The sequence below is a fragment of the Balaenoptera ricei genome, chromosome 11 (assembly GCF_028023285.1).
Source record: "Balaenoptera ricei isolate mBalRic1 chromosome 11, mBalRic1.hap2, whole genome shotgun sequence".
NCBI lineage: Eukaryota > Metazoa > Chordata > Mammalia > Artiodactyla > Balaenopteridae > Balaenoptera > Balaenoptera ricei.
Genome location: NC_082649.1, coordinates 69,628,481 through 69,647,320, shown reverse-complemented (window position 1 = coordinate 69,647,320; position 18,840 = coordinate 69,628,481). Strand labels below are relative to the sequence as shown.

At 48.8% G+C, this 18,840-nt stretch overlaps 2 protein-coding genes across 6 annotated transcripts in view; one reads left to right on the top strand and one right to left on the bottom strand.

The window, feature by feature from the left end:
* Positions 1-10,563, top strand: part of DCAF1 (DDB1 and CUL4 associated factor 1) — an 88,787-nt gene extending 78,224 nt beyond the window's left edge. For 3 of the 4 annotated variants that reach the window (XM_059939769.1, XM_059939768.1, XM_059939770.1), the window contains 2 exons: positions 4,992-5,244; positions 9,593-10,563. In XM_059939769.1, the coding sequence (XP_059795752.1) occupies positions 4,992-5,244; positions 9,593-9,651 (312 nt within the window). In that variant the 3' untranslated portion in view covers positions 9,652-10,563. Of the gene's footprint in view, positions 1-4,991; positions 5,245-6,819; positions 6,879-9,592 lie in introns of all 4 variants that reach the window. The other variant, XR_009505866.1, reaches the window with a different exon arrangement.
* RBM15B (RNA binding motif protein 15B) lies at positions 10,493-17,130 on the bottom strand. 2 transcript variants are annotated; one of them, XM_059939771.1, is made up of 2 exons: positions 14,367-17,130; positions 10,493-12,776 (listed from the first exon to the last, which is right to left on the bottom strand). In XM_059939771.1, the coding sequence occupies exon 1, from the start codon at positions 17,084-17,086 to the stop codon at positions 14,405-14,407; it is 2,682 nt and encodes an 893-aa protein (XP_059795754.1). In that variant the 5' UTR covers positions 17,087-17,130; the 3' UTR covers positions 10,493-12,776; positions 14,367-14,404. The 2 variants fall into 2 exon arrangements, with proteins under 2 accessions (XP_059795754.1, XP_059795755.1); XM_059939772.1 differs by having other exon boundaries at positions 10,493-11,687.
* Between the last annotated feature and the right edge of the window lie 1,710 nt (positions 17,131-18,840).

Below are 18,840 nucleotides of genomic sequence, written 5' to 3'. Positions count from 1 at the left end.
CTTGGATGTTACATGTTGAACTGTAAATCTGAAGCAAAAACTGGGTTTATTTAAAGTTATTTATCAACACCATTATTCCTACTCTCCCACATCCTTGCAGTTTACAAAGCAGTGGGCAACAGTCTTCTCTGGGAGCTATCACATGGGTCCATGTGATACCTGGTGTCTGTCTTTGAGGAGGAGGTCAAGAAAAGAGAAGCTAGATATTTCGGATGCTGGGGGGCTATTATTGGGGTTGGCCTCATTCTTCTTGCAGATGTGGAGTGATGGATGAGAAGTGAATCTTGGGTGGCTGGCTGTGGAAGCAAGAGACCACCATAAAGGAACACCCTAAGTGTTCTTCTCTTCTCATTCCACCCTCTACAGGGAGGCTTGGGTCAGAGAAGAGACTGGTTCATTCTTCTTCTGTGGTTCTATTTAACTTTCATTTTGAGAGGTTAAGGGAGAAAGATACTAGAGAGAGGTAGGGTGGTGTTTAGGGCTTCTGACTCTGGTTCAGGAAGGAAAAATAGAGGCATAGACAGCCAAGGCCGAGAGGGACAGACTCAAGAGGGCCCTAACGAGTGGCCCTAGGGCTCAGTCTGTGGAAGGGCCTGAAAGGTTTCTAGTTGGAAGAGGAGTAGGTGTCTGTGTAGGTGTGCAATGTGGGTGACTTAGCATTGTTTCTGGATTTCTTAGGGTCAAGGCACATTGCATGGCACATACTGATACCACTGTCCTTAGGGATCAGCTGGTGCATTTCATGTTGAAAGGACATCCGTTAGAGAACTTTTTTCCCCTTAAGCCCTTGACCTTTTGGTTTTTGATTCAGAGATGTTTCAGTGTGATAATACTGTATCTATTTAAGCAGGCTTCCTTTGTAACCTTAATTCTGTTGATTCACATGTCCTCTTAGTATCTTGCAGTGGGGTTTTCCTGTATTTACTATCTTGATCAGATTTCTCCTCATCACCTCTTCCCTGTATCAGCTTGATTTTTTTTTTTTAACTTACTTTCCTTTGTTTGCTTCACCTGATTTTAAAACTGGAGACTTCATTTTCATTTGAGTCATTTGCTAATCAGAGTTTTGTCCTAGTCCAGATATCTGCTCTCAGGTCTTCTCAGATGTTCCAGGTATGACTTGCATGGCTCAGGGATGCAGGCACCTGTGACCAACACCTTTGAATTTGCCTTTTCACCTTAGCAAAATAAACTCAGAATCCTGAATGGTCAGCTGCCATCTGATAAGATGGTCTAGCATAAAGTGCCTATATAAATGGTTTTTATTGATTGAAAAAGCTTTATTGAGATATAATTTACATACATAAAAATGGTTGTCTTTTGCCCTTCTGTTTAAATAAGCTTGGAGATTAACAAGAAGGGATGAACTGTACCACTGTATTGTTGAATGAAAACATAATACAGTGTATTTGACAGCTATAAATATTTGATTCCTGAGGTTGGTAGTCTGCCAGCCTTCAGGCATTTGGTGAAAGCAGAGATAAGCTAGTCACTTATCAAAACTCATATTATCCATTGGAATTTCGGTATATGTGTTGTTTTTAAAAATTCAGTCAACTTTGATGTTAGCTTTTAGGAAAATTATAAAACCAAAGATTAGTAATTGATCATTGTTCTTAGATTTTGGAAAGCCAATACATTTCAACTAATTATAGTTAATCTTAAATTTCTTTTAAAAACAAAAACAAAACAAGGGAATAATCTTTCTTTTCTCCACTCCATTTTGGAATCTGGGACACACTGTGTGCTGTGCTTCCTATGTGTTCTCCACTGCCTAGAAGCGGATGGTAAGAGTCTTTACTGATTACACACCTGCTGTAAGCTTGGTCATTGATTCCTGAAAAACCTTTTTTTCCCAACTAAGAAATTTAAAATATTGTGAATTAGATTCTGCTGATGAGGAGAGAAAAGCACAAGTGTTTATGACCCTGAAATGAATCTATAGCTTTTAAGGCTAGTTAACAACAGGAACAAGTGTCAGAAGGAGAAGCAAGAGTTTAAATTTTGCAGATATGACGTTGAAATGTCAAGACAGTAGGCTCAGGTTTTAATTGCATTTAAAAAAAGCTATCCTAGTTTCTAGATTAACTGTTTTTAAAGTATGACGAGAGGTTTGGTTTTTTTCTAAGAGATCGGTTATATTTTTGAAGGCAGTGTAAGCTAAAAACTGTTTCTCTTGAAAAAATAGACATGTATTCAAGAAGAATTTTGAATGGTCTAGAAACAAATGGTGCACTAGTTAAAAGAAAATCAAATTAAGTCCTAGAGAGCAAGACAGTTTGATAGGAGGAGGGAAGGTCACTGGTAATACCTATGCAGGAATACCTTAGAGATATTGTGGGTTCAGTTCCATACTACTGCATTAAAGCGAATGTTACAATATTAGCGAGTCACATGAATTTTTTTGGTTTCTCAGTGCATATAAAAGTTATGTTTACACTGTACTGTAGTTTATTAGGTGTACATACCTTAACTAAAATATACTTTATTGCCAAAAATGCTAACCATCATCTGAGCCTTCAGGGAGTTGTAATAGTAACATCAAAGATCACTGATCACAGATCACCATAACAAATATAATAATAATGAAAAAGTTTGAAATTCTGAGAATTAGAAAATGTGACATGAGACATGAAGTGAGCAAATGCTGTTGGAAAAATAGTGCTGATAGATTTGCTCGATGCAGGGTTGCTTCAAACCTTCAATTTGTAAAACAAAAACAAAAAAAATCCCCGCAGTATCTGCAAAGTATAATTGCAATAAAACAAGGGATGCCTGTATTCACCTTTTTGGTTTTGTCATTGGGAGTCTTTGGATAGGGTACAGTATTACAGAAGAGTAGAACTTTATGTAAATTGCCCAAGTTCATACAACACATAATTGGCAGAGCCAGGATTCTAACCCAGGCTTGTTGGATCCCAAAGCCTGGGCGTTTTCTCCTATCCCATACTCCGAAAACAATGATGAGTGTATATATCAATAACTGTGTACTAAATTAACTTCAGAATCAAAAATAAAAATAATTAACACTATCTTCATGTAATTATTCTATTCCACAGAGGCTTAAGAAACACAGGGCCCTGGATACTCTTTTTAATGTGCTTGTTTTTAACTGAGGGAACTTTATTAATTAGAACTAATTTTGGTCAAATCCCTGAAAACATGTGTGGAAAAAAGAGGCAAAAGTTATAATCTGGTAAATACTTTGAATTATTTCCCTGAATTTTGACTCCTCTCTCCTTTCCCAGTTATTTGTATGAGCTGATGTATTTGTAGGGCCAGAAGCTAGTCTGTGCGTCAGTTTATTGTTACTGCCTCCAGGCATTCTCAGTTCCTTTCCAGTGGGCAGATGCTTAGTAGCTGTCCACGTGGAGGTCATGTGTGGCCAGGCTGTGGAACAGTGGTCTCAGGTTATCATGGGGGTACGTTCACACACACGTGCACACACAAACTCTGGTGTGGACACATACTTGTACAGGCATTAGGAATACTGGGTATTTAAAGGGGCCAGTTTTTCCCATGTATTTGCCAGAAATTGTTGAAAAGTCTAAATCAGTGGGTCAAACAGCAAATCAAAAAGCCTCTAAATGGTGGTTCCAAAATTATCAAAAGTTCATAAAGCAGAGTTACCCTGCTGAATATGAGCCTAGTTTACTTTACAGCTGATGAACACTAGTGGCTGGATAAGCAGTGTTTGGTTTTTAAGTGATTGGCATGCGGCAGCACTTTTTTTTTTTGGCTGTGTTGGGTCTTTGTTGCTGTGCAAAGGCCTTCGCTGGTTGTGTTGAGCGGGGGCTAACTCTTCATTGCAGTGCGTGGGCTTCTCATTGTGGTGGCTTCTGTTGTTGCAGAGCACGGGCTCTAGGCACGCGGGCTTCAGTAGTTGTGGCTCGCAAGCTCAGTAGTTGTGGCACACGAGTTGCTCCGTGGCATGTGGGATCTTCTTGGACCAGGGATCGAACCTGTGTCCCCTGCATTGGCAGGCGGATTCTTAACCACTGTTCTACTAGGGAAGTCCCTTTTTTTTTTTTTTTTAAGCACTTCCAAAATGTTTTTAAAGTCTTTTTTCTGCTTATGTAGGGCTTGTTCTGTCTTGACTTTCATTAGGCAGGTGTGTTAAATGAATTTTATATTTTATTATTGCAGGAATTAGAATCCTTTTGCTACTGGCAGTGCTGACAGTTGATGTTTGAGCAGAAGAATTAGTGACTGAATATTGGTCACTTTAACTTGGAACACCGGTCATCCTTAGGAAAGCAAAAAGGTGTCTTTGTGTCCTCTCTTGCTTGAAGGGAAACAGTTTGGAGGGAATGGAAGGCTGGACAATTTCTCTAGTATACTTTTTTGGTGTGTGTGTGGCTTGAAACAGAAAATGCAAGTATCTCTTAGTGGTAAAAATCTATTTTGTTGGACATTCAGATCATTGGATGCTTGTGATAGCATTGTCAGAGGTGCTGACCCACATCCATGGTTATAAATAAGATCAAGGACAAGAATTTGAAGGGCTTAGGAGCTGGTGACTCAGCAGCTGTGTTCTTCCTGTTTTATTAAAGCACTGCTTTTTAGATTCCAGGTAGAAGGTTTAGTTCCAGTGCCTCAAGTGATTTCATTTGGTTTGGTTGATACAGGATAGAGAGAAGAGCCCCTTTGGGTTTACTATTAGTTAGAAACATAGAATGTTGATGGCAGAGACCTCTGTGAAGTGTGTTGTCCATTTCCTTGGATAAGGGCTGTGTGACCAGTAATGCCTTTGTGGAGTGACCAGTAGTCCTTGTCTGAGGAGTGCTTGAGTGTCTTGGGGGACATGTATGTGCCTGTCTCAGCCTTCACTGACGAGTCAAGCTGGCCCATGAAGTGTGTGCTAACCTAGATTACCATGCTCTCTATTGACTGTTACCTCCTCTGTCCTTTGGGAAGAGGAGACTCCCCATGTGGCCCACATGGGCTGGGTCTCTGAGTTTGTCCTAATGGACCTCATGCTCTCTTACCAGGAAGAGGAAGAACAGGAGGAAGAAGATGATGATGAAGATGATGACGACACCGATGATTTAGATGAGCTTGACACTGACCAGTTGCTGGAGGCGGAGTTGGAGGAGGATGACAACAATGAGAACGCAGGGGAGGATGGGGACAATGACTTTTCTCCCTCTGATGAGGAGCTAGCAAACCTGCTAGAGGAGGGAGAGGACGGAGAAGATGAAGACTCTGATGCAGATGAGGAAGTGGAACTGATCCTGGGGGACAGTAAGTCTAGGGCTGACCACGAGGCTGAGCTTGGGTACCTAGGGAAAGGGCCCTTCCCTGTGCCAGCCCAGCCCAGCCCAGAGGGCAAGCCACACCAGGGTTCTGTGCCCCATAACTAGAGTCACCACCTGGGCCCTTGAGGAAAAGCAGTTTCACATCTCTCATCCTCAGTGCTCCTGTCATGACGACTCTGTAACCAAATGGCTATTATCTCTTTAAAACAGGGGTTGGCAGACTTCTACAAAGGCAGGACAGTAAATAATTTTGGCTTTGTTGGCCGAATGGTCTCTTTTGCAGCTACTCAGCTTTGCTGTTGTAGTGTGAGAGCAGCCAGAGACAAGACATAAATTAATGATGTGGCTGTGTTCCAATAAACTTTATTTACAAAAATAGCTGGTGGTCTTGGTTTGGCCCATGGGTTGTAGTTTGTCGACCCCTGCTTCAGAGGATTAGCCTTAGACTGGACGGCAAAAGTGTAGTTCTCCCAAGAGGCAGAGCTGGTATCATCAGATGCAGCTGCTCATGGGGGTGCTGTACCTGCTCTTTTCTAAAGTTGTAAAGAAATAAAAGCCCTCTTGTGGGTTGCAGCCCCTTCCTGTCTGCTTTTGCTTAATCCCTCTTAAAGGCCAGGGGACAGATGTTTCTCTTTGGCTTCTGTTTTGTTCCTCCCCACCCCTCTTTCTTATTCCAAGTTTTGAAGAACAAGCTCCAGTTTTTCAGTACCTTTCCATTAGAACAGGTTTCTGAAGTCAAGTTGTCCCCTGCCTATACTAATGACCCTGAGTAAATCACCTAATAGTTCTAAGAGTCTGTGAGCTCTGCTGCTATACTCTGCATGTTTTAAGAGGACATATTTGGCAGCATCACTGTGACGTGTGTCACTGTTGACAGACTCATGCTTGCTGTGGTCCTGGTTCTTCCTAGTGCTGCCCTGCCTGACTGGGGAGTAATCACTGTGATATCCAGTCATTTTTCATGTAGCTAACCTGGCCAGCATTCTCACAGCCAAGGTAGGTATTATGCCTAATATGGTAGCCAGTAACCACCTGTGGCCATTAGAATTTTAATTAAATTTCAAATTCAGTCCCTCATTTTCATGTCCACATTTCAAGTGCTCAGTAGCCACATGTGGCTACCATATTGAACAGCACAGATATAGAACATTTACATCATTACAGAAAATGTTATTGTATTGGCCTAAGCTCAACAAACTTCAAGCCTCTTCAGAGTAGATGCTTGGTTTTTACAGTCATTGGTGTTTGGTGGTGGGGGCAGGGGGAGGGAGGGAGTGTGTATGTATGGTAGGAGAGGAGAGGGTGGGTGGCAGTATATATATTTAAGCATATATGTATAAGATTCTCCTGTTCCACAGTGACCTAAATCCATTTTCTTTGGGATAAATCTTATACATGCTTCTAGAGCTCAAGATTGAAGGCAGTTGGCTTAGGGGAGACTGTCTTTCTTACGTAAGTCCTCTTGCCAAAGTTGCATTTTGAGGAAGCTCTGTGGGATGGGAGGGATTGCCTTGTATCTGCCCATCTGCTGTTTGCCAACTTCATTTTTTCGTACTTGGAGGTTGAGATGATTCATTGAAGGAGGACTTCCTTTGTCCCTAGCGATGGTCAGAGAGCCAGGTAAGAGGGACTCAGGGGCAAGGGAAACATGACAATATTGATGGGAATAAAAAGGAAGGTTTTACTAACTTCTTTGTCACCTGTGACACGTGGGCAACAAGTTCTGTTTCCCTTAAATTATAAGTAATATAAGGTAGGTTAGGGGAGCAGCTGGTACCCCCGACCTAAGAGTATCACTAATTTTTCCATTCTCAGTTTGAATATAAATTAATTTTGTATTTGGCCTGTAAAATTACTGCTTCCTTTAGCCTTTTACTGTTTATTCTAGGAAATTCATTCTTTTAAGCCCAAGAGGTAATCTGGAAAACCCTAATTCTATCAGAGAATGTTACTTTAACTTGGCGGGAATATTTATGATGTGAAAATGCCATTACAGATGACAAGTTGAGGACATGTCAGTTTGGGCTCTAGAATTGAGGTGGTGGCATGTGCAGCGTGTGTACTCTATTGCTCTTTCTCTGTTTTACAGAGACTGATTGATTGATAGTGGCTCGAAACAGAGCAGAGACAGGGAGCACCCTCTGTATCCTTGGTTTGCTGATATTTTGCCTTACACTAATCATCTGGTGTATTAACTCTTAACCTTTTGGGGCTTATGGAGCCCTTTTAGGATATGATGAAAGCCGCTGTGACTATAGAAAACCACACCCACATGCCCCCCACGTAACATTACATAGGCCCCAGATCCCAGAGATCCAATGATTGATTTCATATACAGAACCCCAGGCCTAGGAAGAGAAACACCTTGACTCTGAGGTGTTTCTCTGTTCCAGTCAGTTCTGACCCCCCCCCCTCAAAAGCCTGTATGTTGTAGAGCAACAGGTTAAATAAACATAGTAGGGACTAACACTGCCTTTGCTTCCAGGGCCTTTCAGAGGGAGAGGTCCCCACCAGGGTCTGAGTTTGGGTCTCTTCAACATTTGGAGGATGAGAAAAGGCTAAGGGAGGTAGAGAAGGGAGTCCTGCCACCTGACCACCAGGAGGGGAATCACTGCCTGACCCCTGAAAGTTCTCTGTTAAACCCTGTGCCTGACAATTATTTGCTTATGGAAGATTGTGTTATCCTCCTCCAGCTGCATTTACAGTCCTTAGATGTGATGCAGAGTTGTTAAGATTCTTAATTCTTAGTAGCTCTACAGCTGATGGTTAGAATAGGTCTCAGGCAGGTGGGTCTGGCATTGTTGGTTCATAGATCGCATGAGCACGAGGGGATTCTTTGCGGTCTGCCATGGGCCCTGGACACAGTGCTATGCTTGAGTCACCCCCTTCCCTGCTCACTTCCTCCTGGAGTTCTTTCAGCAAGGAAGCTGATGAGGCTTCGTTTGTGGTTTAGCGGTGTCAGGTATTAGTTTGATCGCCATCTTGTTTTCCCCACTCCTCACCAATAAAGTCAAGCCATGCTTGTGCCCTGTTAGACCCAGGAACACTGGTTTTTCCAGCCATCACTTTTGCTTACCTTCAGGACTTCGTTTTATCACGGCCATGCTTTTCTTGGTTTTACTTTATCCACTTCAGTTTTCTTCCTAAAGGAGATTGTAGTGAATGGAAGGTTTGGGAACATGTAGTTCTTCATCAGCTTTCCCCGAGTGGAGTCTCTCAGGTACCTGGGAAAGGGCTGATGAGGGATTCTTTGGAACCAGTGGCTGTCCTTCTCCTCATGGGAACCCCAGGGCCTATGGGCATTTTCAGGACTCCAGCTCAGGACCTGCTGGCCCATTTCCCTGGGGACCTTGTTAAAATTGTTTCACAGCTTCCTAAGCTGAGAGTGATCAAAATGGGCACTAGAATTTTTCCTTTACCTTCATGGGACCTTCATGGGCACTAAGATTTTTCCTTTACCTTCACTCAGCAAATAGTAGAGCTAGGTACTATGTTTCTCTCCAATTTCTATTATCCAGACAGGTGCATCTACCTCACTTTGAGGGTTCTTTCTGTTACCACCTAGTTTCACCTCTTAATGGATCCTTCCAGAGGTGTTCATGTGGTCTATTCACTGCCTGGAAGGCAGATGGTCAAGCAGAGGGTCAGACACAGTGCCACCTTCCAGGGTGCCATAGCTACTCCCTGCTGACCTCTAGCCCAGTTTTTCTGGTATTGCTGCAAGCTCTGGCTTGTATCTTTTTGGGAATTTGTTCCCTGCAGATTATATTTAGAAATTTCAGAGGAATGAATCCCAGGTTGACTACCTCTGCCTTTATGAGGTCTTCTGAGAAAAGAGTGGCTGACGAGTTTAAGAGAAATCTCATCCTTGCTTGGGCTCAGCCTGCCTTTTTAGTGGTCCTGGGGGTCAGGCAGGCCTGTGCCCACCGGAGGGACTCCAGAGGCCAAAGGACTACACGGGCTCACTCAACTGCTATCAGCCCTGCCCCTTTGCAGCCACTCAAAGCACCATGGGCGAAAGCTTCAGAGGTGGCTTGCCTGGTCCCTTTAGGGCCTTTCAGGCAGGAGGAAGAACCTCTAGGAAGCAAGAGGGTACCACGTCCAGGTCCTTTGAAAGGTAAGCAAGCAAGAGGTCCCAGGAGTAACCATCATTGCCAAAACAGTATATTTTCCAGAGCCAGCTCCGAGGAGTTAATTGACATGTTTTCTTCTTTCTGGAAACTGCTAATTAACCTTGCTCAGGCATAAATTTATGTGTATGCAGGTGCTTTCTCCCTGAAAGCTTCCTACAAGCCTAGTGCGTAATCTAGTTTCTCCCTTTCCTTACCTTTCAGCCGACAGCTCTGACAACTCTGATTTGGAAGATGACATCATCTTATCTCTAAATGAGTGAGGAGCCATCACCACGTGGAAGAGATTCTTGGCAGGCGAGAAACTGAGTCAAATGAATTCAGAACATCTTCCCTTCCCTTTCTCCCAGGGCTCTTTTAAGGAACTGCATGCCCTGCATTCAGAGGATTATGATTTAGAGTCTCACTGGAATCTGAGTCCTTCTAAAAACAATAACCACACAAAAAAAAAGACAACAGGGGTTAGGGCCTATTCTGCTTCCCCCTTCTCCTAGGATGGACATATCTTTCCTCAAGGGAAAAAAAAAACAACACGTCTCTGGGGTTATTTCACAATATATTTTCTTTGTATAATGTTCTTTACTTAAAGAACAAGAAATAGTTTTTTATAAAACTTAAAAAGAAAAAAAAAAGGCATTTATAACTGAGGGTATGAACTTATATCCACCAGGTCTCTTATCCCTGCAGTTCATTTTCTATGGAAGAAAATGATGTCTAAATAACAATAGAGGCATTTTTACATACGTATTTAAATGAAAAGGAAAATCGTGGTTTCTTAAATTGATAAGGATTAAGAATATTTTATTATAAATATAATATATGATTTTTTAACCTGTTTTGTTGCCTCATATGCTGTCAGGTTAATTTGTTTTCCTTTGTGCCAGAGGTGGGGAGGAGGTGCTGCTTGTTTGCTGAATAAATGCCTAGGTTCACCCACCTTCATGGTTTGGGGGGGGCAGCAAGGTCATTGTGGATATTGGTTTTGTGGAGTTGAGGGAACTTAGGATATAAGTTCACTCCCTCTAGTTTTCTTTGTGATTCAGTTTTTCAGAAATCTTTTTTTCTTCCCTTTCTCCCCAATGTGGAAAGTACAAATCAAAGGCCTTTTTCTTTAATGTAAAGTGTATTTATTTAAAAAAAATACAAAATAAACTACAAGTCTGTCTTTCTTTGTTTATGGCCTTTCCCTGTTCTCTTTTACTGAAGTGGGGTCTGTCCCTTTCCTTGTAGCTCTAGCCAGGCAATAAAGACGCCTTCCAAGAGAGGCAGCCCAGGACGGGGGGAGAACACGTTCTGCCCAAATAAAGCACTCTGGGGAGAAAAGCAGCTTAGTCACAGCATCTAACCCTGGTCTGCTGCTCGCCCCGAGGAGGACTGGGCAGGGGGCAGAGGGAGGTGCTCAGGGCACTGCCCACTCCATCTCTCTATCCTGGGTTCTGAAGCAAGAAGGCAGCTCCAGAGTAGATTTGGTGGAGCTAGAACGTTAGGGGTTCTGGGATGTTGTGGAGCAATGAGCTGGCAAAGCTAGGGAGTGAAAGCATTTTGGCCATCCCTGTAGTTGGGTGACTGACTGACTGTCATTACTGTTTTCTGAAGGGAGTACAACAGTAGACCTGGGCAGTTCTTCAGTTTTGGCAGTTTAGGGGCAGCTAGGGCTTGGTCAGGCTGGGTTTGCAGGTACTTCACAGGCCTCTACAACTGGCCTATGGTTAAACTGTGCTACCACCAGGGAAAGTACCAGGTGCTTTTTTACCTTTTTCACCCCTTTACCTTTTTTTACCTTTTTCACCCCACCCCACCCCCTTCTTACCCACAATAAATAGGAGACCCTAGTCTCCTTCCTTTGAGCTTGCCCGGTTTCTATCATATAGGTATTTATAGCTAAAGAGACTTTTCTCCCTTTGCTGAGATAAGAGGACAAATTTGTGAAGTAAATAAGCAAGACAAGACAGCTAAAACTCACCAGGGGCTGGTGAAGCCCTGCTGGGCTTCGGAGCACCATACAGTTCATCACACACACTGAAGTGGTTGGTCCTGTGTCACACACAGGCACCTCTTGGTCCTCTAGAGAGCAGAGGTCTCAGCTCTTACGTTGCTTCATGCCTCAGCTTAAATGGACTGCTAACACCTAACCAGTGGACTAGTCTGACTGCTGGTGCATTAGAAGAAAACAGGTTAAAAGTCAAGAAGCACTAAACGCATTGTATTCTAGTCAGTAACTCAGCAGAGCCACCGTCTCCCTGAACTCTGCCAGCAGCTCTTGGGAACACCCACAGGTCTCTCGGGTGGAGATGGGGACCTGCAATAAGAAAGCACATTCCTGTTCAACTTGACAACACACCCTTAGGGAAGTGCCCTAAGAGGCTAAGGAAACATCAGCTCTCTTTATCTGCCAGGGCACATGATCTCAGTCACTTAGGAAGAAACACACAGAATAGTAGCAAACCACCAATGAGGCAAATTTCGCCTTAGGTTGATTTTTGCCTTTAAGCCACACCTCAGATAGAACCTGAATCCCAGGTGGAGGCACAGGTTGCCTGCAGTTAAATAGTTCTCTCTCTGGGGGCAGCATCATAAATCAACCAGGGCCTTGACCACCTGACCTACCCTTGCTAGTGCTGGCCAAGGCCTTTCTGAGAGACGTTACAGAAGCTGCTGTCTTAAGAGAGGAAGGAAGGAGTTGAGAAGAGGGTCCAAGGAAGAGGAGGATGGTCACACAGCGGGAAAACTCTGTAGTTCAATTTGGGGCCAGAAAGCACCTATCCCTCAAGAAGGGTGAACAAAGCAAGGGTTTAAGTGTCCTCTCCAGCCAGACTTTCTAGGTTTCTGTCTGGGAAAACTAGGAGGCGTAGTATTCTGGGTCCTGAGCACCCACTCTATGAAGGAACAGCCCAGAGAAGTTTTGGGCTTAATACAGCAAGGCGGCTCCGGCCTGTGTCCCAGGCATTCGTCCCTACCTCATCTGCTCTAAACAAGATGAGGCCCATTCCTGCTTCTGGTGGTTCCAACTGCCTGGCATGGTGTAGCTGTGGCCTACTGTGCCTCGCACTGCTTTGCTCAGATACCTGGCAGTTGTGGCCAAAGCTCAAGTACAAACAGGCAAATAAACACATTTGACACTTCTTGTGTTTGTTATGAACGTGCTTTTTCTCTCACGAGCACCAGCTGAAGCCTAGTGAGCAGTACTTCCCCAGGCGCCTTCCTTGCCCTGTTTATTTTAAATCTCTAAGGTCTCAAAAAGTCACCTCTTTCACTGTCCTTGTGGAGAGGCATGTATTGTCCATGAGGTCCGCACTGAGCCCCCGCCTCCATCTCACGAACTGTCTCTCTCAACACATCCCAGCTGTCACCTGCGCTGCCTCGTGCCAGCCAGGGTAGTGGACCAGACCTAGAGAGAGGACAGCACGGTCAACAGAATCCGGAGTTCCTGGTCATTTGGGGGCTCATTTCCCTTACTGGAGCTTCTGTTCTCCCTCAGCCTTGACAATGATCCTTTTGAAACATCTAAACTGCCACAAACATTCTGAAAAAGTGTTTGGGCTGTGCTCTGTGGTGACAACTGCTGTGTGACTGATTTCCCTCCCTGGTCCCTAACACTGCTGGCTTCATCTGCCAATGCTGGCCATACTGTCTTAGTAGAGATGTGTGGCCACAGAACTTAGACGCCTTTCAAGCCATCTTTCCCTCCCAGCTTGATCCCTCCACATTCCTCCCCAGCTCAGCTTGAATGGCTGTGAGCTCTAGCACTGCCCAACACCTCGGCAACTGTGACATTTCCCCACAGAAGCACTTCTCTCCCAGTGGTCCCCACCTCTGCAATATCAGGGCAAGAGACCTAGGCATAAGTGCCTACTTGTACCTGGGAAAGTTATGTCAGTTAACAAGAGCATCTTCCTAACCCACTGTACTACCTCAAAAACTCTTCAGGCCAGGGATTCACAAAGCTCTAGTGACTGGGCAGAGGCCCACTCCATTGACACATCAGGCCCGAACAATCAAAGGAAGAGCCAGAATTCACATACACCGGGACGGGAAAGTTTCAAGAATTAACCAAGGAAAGCTGCCTCCCACTCTCCATTCCAGCATTTGGCCTCCACTGTCCCTTGGAGTCCGAGGCAGCTGTCTCCAACTGGGTATCCCTGGGCTGCTGCATTAAGGCTAGAAGGGAGGCTGAACAAGAGAAGGAGGCCTCACGGATCCATGGTACCAAGACCCCAATATTGCACTGCTCCTCCCATGACTACAAGACCACACAACTGCTAAGGTCTACGTGCTTTCAAAAAGGCCTGAAGACTAGGTGCTTTGTTCAACAGCTACAGCTCAAACTGATGGACACACACATTGTTTAGGGCAAGAAAACAAAAAACTACCACAGCTGCTGGCCAGACTTAGGCTCAACCCCTTCCTGTGCATGGGCTCTGCTCAAGCTGGCATGGCAGGGTCCAAAATGAAACCCACCTGCTCTTAGCCAACATAAAAAACAAATGTGAGTAAAGTCCTGATTCAGCCCAAAGAGCTGAGGGGCTGAGAGCCACCAATGCAGGAGGACTGTGAGATATGCCAGTGGTGGAAAGATGACGTAGGGCATTTGTGTGCATACAGCAGGGAAGTCTTCCATCCTTTGAGAAAAAAAACTTAATTAAACCAGGACTCTGAACAGGATTAAAAATCCATCCTCTGACAAAGGCTTTACTGACAACTTTCCATACAGTTAGTCAAAAAAATAAAAAAATACAGAACACAGCAGACAGTATCTCATACACTAGAAACCAACATGACAGGAGTCCCTTCTCATTTTTCTCATCACTGTAAAAAAAAAAAAAACAAAACCCCAAAACCTAAGAATTTATAGTTTTGGTGGGGGACAGGACTTTGGTCCCCTACCAAATGAACCGATATAACGCAGCAGAGAATTCAAACCAAGGGGGTACGTTTTGGAGTTGGGGGGGGGAGGCGGGGGGTGGGGGTGGGGTCAGACCTTAAAATAACTGCTTTTGTGGAAAAGACAGGTTCAGGCTAGGCTGTGTCTCTTACTATAACTATCACCATGTGTTCTTCCTCTAGCTTGCCCAATGTCCTCAGTGCTGACTGGAGGTACTGCTGTGAAAAGTCACAGGGAGGGAAGGCATAGAGCATGCCCGTGCTGTCTCTGCCCTTGGACCCACCCACTGGCAGGCTGATCACCCCTGCAGCCTGCTTCTGTTTCAAGTAGGAGACCAGGTTCCTGAGAAGCCGCCTCTGTAGGCCTGGCTCCACCGTGGGCATCCCCTCAGTGCCAGGCCCACTGGGGGTCGCCTGTGTGGCTAGGAGCACTGCGTAGCCATTGGGGCTCCCCTGCTTGATGCGTCGTGTGACCTCATCGAGCTTGGGCTGGTCCAGTCGAAGGCGCTGGGCAATCTTCAGCTGGGTCAGCTTACTCCCAGAAGTGTGGTCTTTGAGGAGACTGCTGATAACCCCCTGGTCCCCCTCTAGGATGTGCATAGATGTCGGGAAGCAGCTATTTTTCAACACTAGAAGCCCATTCCAACCTAGCTGCAGTGTCTGGGCATACTCTGAAAGATTCTTGAGCTTTTTGGTCTCGTGTTTTGGCTCTTCAAGAGGCTTGGGCTCAGCCTCAGTGGTCCGATGATTGCGCTCGCTCTCCCGTGTCTTCTTCCCGTGGGAAGAGTCTGGAGCCTCGTGATGGTGGTGGTGGCTCCGCTCCTCAGCCCCGTGTCTGCTGTTGCTGAGGGAGTTGCTGCTCGATTCCTTGGTCCCTTCACTGGAATGGTTTTCCTTGCGACTGCGCTCAGGGGTGCGGTCAGAGCCTCGGTCCACAAGCTGCCCAGCACCCTTGGTCCTGCTCCGTTCCTCATAAGGGGAGTGGGTTGTCCTCCCACGATCACTGGAAAGGCTCCGGCGCTTCCGCCTGTCCTCCCAGGGCTTGGGCAGGCCCCGGTCCCCATCTCCTCCCCAGCGCTCACCACTCCGGCTGCGCACTGAGCGGCTGTAGCCCTCGAGGCTGTTTCGGCGGTCAGAGCTTTTACTGGGGCTGGTCCAGTCTCCTTCCAAAAAGGTCCGGTCTCGGTCTGAGTACAGGAGGTGTGGGGGGGTCCTATCCCTCACCCGCAGGTCGGCATCCAGGTTTCGGTGCCTGGTATATCCATCTGGGAGCAGCTCGTAATGCACAGGGAGGGGGGAGGGCTGGTACTGCTGGGGATACCGAGTCTCCTCTGCTTTGGCAAAATCCACCCGCAGCCTGCGGTCTGGACCTCCCAAGGGAAAGCCCCTCATTTTAGCACAGGCGGCCTGGGCTGCGTCCAAGCTTTCGTACTGGATGTAGGCAAAGCTATCTCCTTTGACATGATCAATGGTCCGAATGCTCCCAAAGCGGTCAAACTCCCGGGCCAGAGCCGCCAGTGAGGTGTTAGGTCCCAGGCCACCCACCCAGAGGCGAGTAGTGGGGTTGGCCTTGCCATATCCTATCTTAATGGGGTTGCGGCCAATCACCCGACCCGACATGGCCACCTTAGCCCTGTGGGCCATGTCCAGGTTCTGGAATTTGAGGAAGGCATACGCACCGCCCTGACCACGGGCGGGTCTCTTGATGACCACCTCCTCAATGATGCCGTACTTCTCGAAAGCCCGTCGCAGCTCCACCTCTGACACGCTGTGGTCCAGGTTCCCGATGAAGAGGTTGCGCGTGGCCCGCTGGTCGTCCTCAGGCATCAGGTCCTCCTCGCACACCGCCGGGTAGCCATAGGGTCGCCCGCGGTCGTCGTACAGCCCATAGTAGTCCAGCGCCCGCTCCCGGGATAGTCCTACGGCGGCAGCGGCGGCGGCAGCATCCAGGGCAAAGGCTGCAGCGGCGTGGCGGGCGCGGGGCTCCCGCAGTGGCGGGGCGGCAACCGGGGACAGCGAACGCTGCTTGTACTGGTAGCCGCCGTGCAGCGGGAGGTAGCCGAGCGGATCGGCGGGTGCGGGTGGCCCCGGGGGCGGCGTGGAGGCGGCCGCGCTGCTGCTGCTGCTTCGCCGGCTGCTCCCGCCGCCGCCGCCACCGCGCAGGTACACGGGCTCCACCTTGAGCGGACGATCGTAGAGCAGCAGCTGGCGGGCCAGGGCGTGCTGGCGGGCCTCGCGCGCGTCCTGCGGGTGCCGGAAGTTCACGTAGGCCACGCGGCCCAGCTCAGGCGTGTGCGACAGGCGCAGACTAATCTCGCCGAAGCGCTTGAACTGGTGGAAGAGCCGGTCTTCGAGGTGCTCGGCGGGCAGCGCGGGACTCAGGCTGCTGATGAGCAGCGTCTTGTATTCGGGTGCGGCTGCTGATGAGCCGGGACCCGCGGGCTCGGCCCCGGGCGGCGGCGGAGGTGGCGGTAGTGGAGACGCGCGGGGCGAAGCGCCCGAAGCGCCCGGGTCCCCCGAGGCCTTGGCACCGCGTCCCCCGCCGCCGGCGCCCGATCCTGAGGAGCGGCCGCTGCTCGCACGGTGATTCGCGTCCCCGGCGCCGCGGCCGTCGCGATGTCCACCGCCGCCGCCCCCGCTACCGCGGGGTTTGTCGCGGGCCCGCGTTGGAACGGGGTGCTTGGCGCCGCCCGAGGCCTTGTGCGCCGCCCGCCGCCCGCCCGCCTCCGCCTCCCGTTCGCGCTCCCGCGGCCGCTTGGCCGACGATGACGAGCCGCGCCCGCTCGGGCTCGAGTCTCGCTCGCTCTGCCTCTTCATGGCGCCGGCGCGGCGGGCGGGCGGGCGGCCCGCAGGCCCCTCACAGCGGCGGCGGCGGCGGCGGCCGAAGAGGCAGCGCCCCCGGCGCCGCCATCTTGGACAAAAGGACTCGGCGCGGCGGAGGGGCGGGGCGGGAGCTGCGCCCAGGGCCTGGGCGTCGCGTTATCAAGCTGCGCCGGCCGTGCCACGTGACCCCGTGGTGGGCGGGGCGAGAGCTGCGCCGGGCGTGCGTCATCGGGTCGCGCCCCCCCCATTCCACGTGACCCCGAGGCAAGCGGGCGAGCGCAGCCAGGCCGTGGGCTCTGGCGCCACTGCGCGGCCGGCGTGGACGAGGCTCGGGGCTCCACGGAGATTGGAGACCTCGAAAGAGCCAGCCCAGGTGGCTGCGGGACGTAGGCCTCTGGCTCCCGGCTCCGGGGCCCGCGCTGATGGCAGCGGCTGTGGCAGCCTCTGTAGGCGCGGGGGTCCCAGGCCTTGACCCAGCGGCTTCTTTACGTGGTATTCCCAACTCCAGGACTAGGCTCGGGTGACCCCCGTGCCCTGCCACGGCATCTCCTGACTGGGGTCCAGCATGGACAACCCCAAGGACCGAAACACGCCGCTCCCTAGGACCCACGCCCCATATCTCGAGCATCCCCTGCGTTCAGGTTCACCTGCAACAGCGCCCCCCACCCCCGCCCCGCCCCGCCCCGCCAGGCTATGAGGACTATGCCTATGCATGCAGAAGGCGCGACCTGTCTGGGCCCTGAGCACAGAAATCCGAAACAAACCTGCGGTCTCCAGAGTGGGAATAGGCTCCTTGGCGCCACAGGGCCCCACCCTCTGCTCTGGGCATTCGAGCACACAGAGGGCTGTAAGGGCAGGGCCATGGAGCCAAGGGCGAAGAGAACGCCAAACCTGGCGGTTACCCAGTTTGCCACGCTTACCTCTCCCTGGCCAGTGCCCTTCTGTCCACCTCCATGGTGGTGAGGTGAGGGGGAATCCTGCCCAGGTGCCAAGCCCCTTGGGGAAGCTTTCATTCTCCATGGAGAGTTGCTGGAGGCTTCGCAGAACCTGACCCAACTTCAGCCACAGAAACCGTGGAGTGGGTAAGAGCGGACCACAGCTCTTCCCTCCTCCTCCCATGGCCAGAACGCTGTGGGAGGAGCTCCTGCAACAGCGAAGGCAGGTGCAAGAGGAAAGTCTTAGAAGAAACACCTGTTAACATTCCACGCCTCCTTTCACAGATAATCTTGGGGATCAGCTCTAGGGTAGTAGTAGTTGGGCTGTTTTCCCTGCTCACTGTGGCCTGGAGGACACAAAGGCCACAGGAACAGAGACCTAGGATGCTAGGCTGAAACAGCTCCATCTCCTAAGACTTCTGGCTCCAGCCATGGATTGTCTCAGCACCATTCAGGGGGGCTCAGGATACTTTGTGCTTGTCAGATCTTTTTTTGCTTGTCAGATCTTAACAGCCCATCTAATTCCTCCAAACAGGGAACACTTGGCCAAGAGACTCGACCTCACCTTCCTCTCAGACATGGTGCTGTAGAGGTGAAAAATGTGGGCCTGGGCCTGCTCCTGCCAGGCATTAGTGGACCCCACAGCAAGCTGAGAGGGCCCTTTACGTAGGCAAACTGAATTTAGGGACTGCACAAATGATGTGACCCAAAGTCAGAGCAATTCCTTGGAAAGCACTGCTTCTTAGTCCTTCCCTTCAGGTGGTCTCTGCGGGCATGAGGAGCACAGGTGTCTCCACTGAGTCACAGTTCATG

What these genes read in the sequence shown, in the direction of transcription:
- RBM15B (XM_059939771.1), bottom strand. Translation starts at nt 17,086, where the DNA reads ATGAAGAGGCAGAGCGAGCGAGACTCGAGCCCGAGCGGGCGCGGCTCG.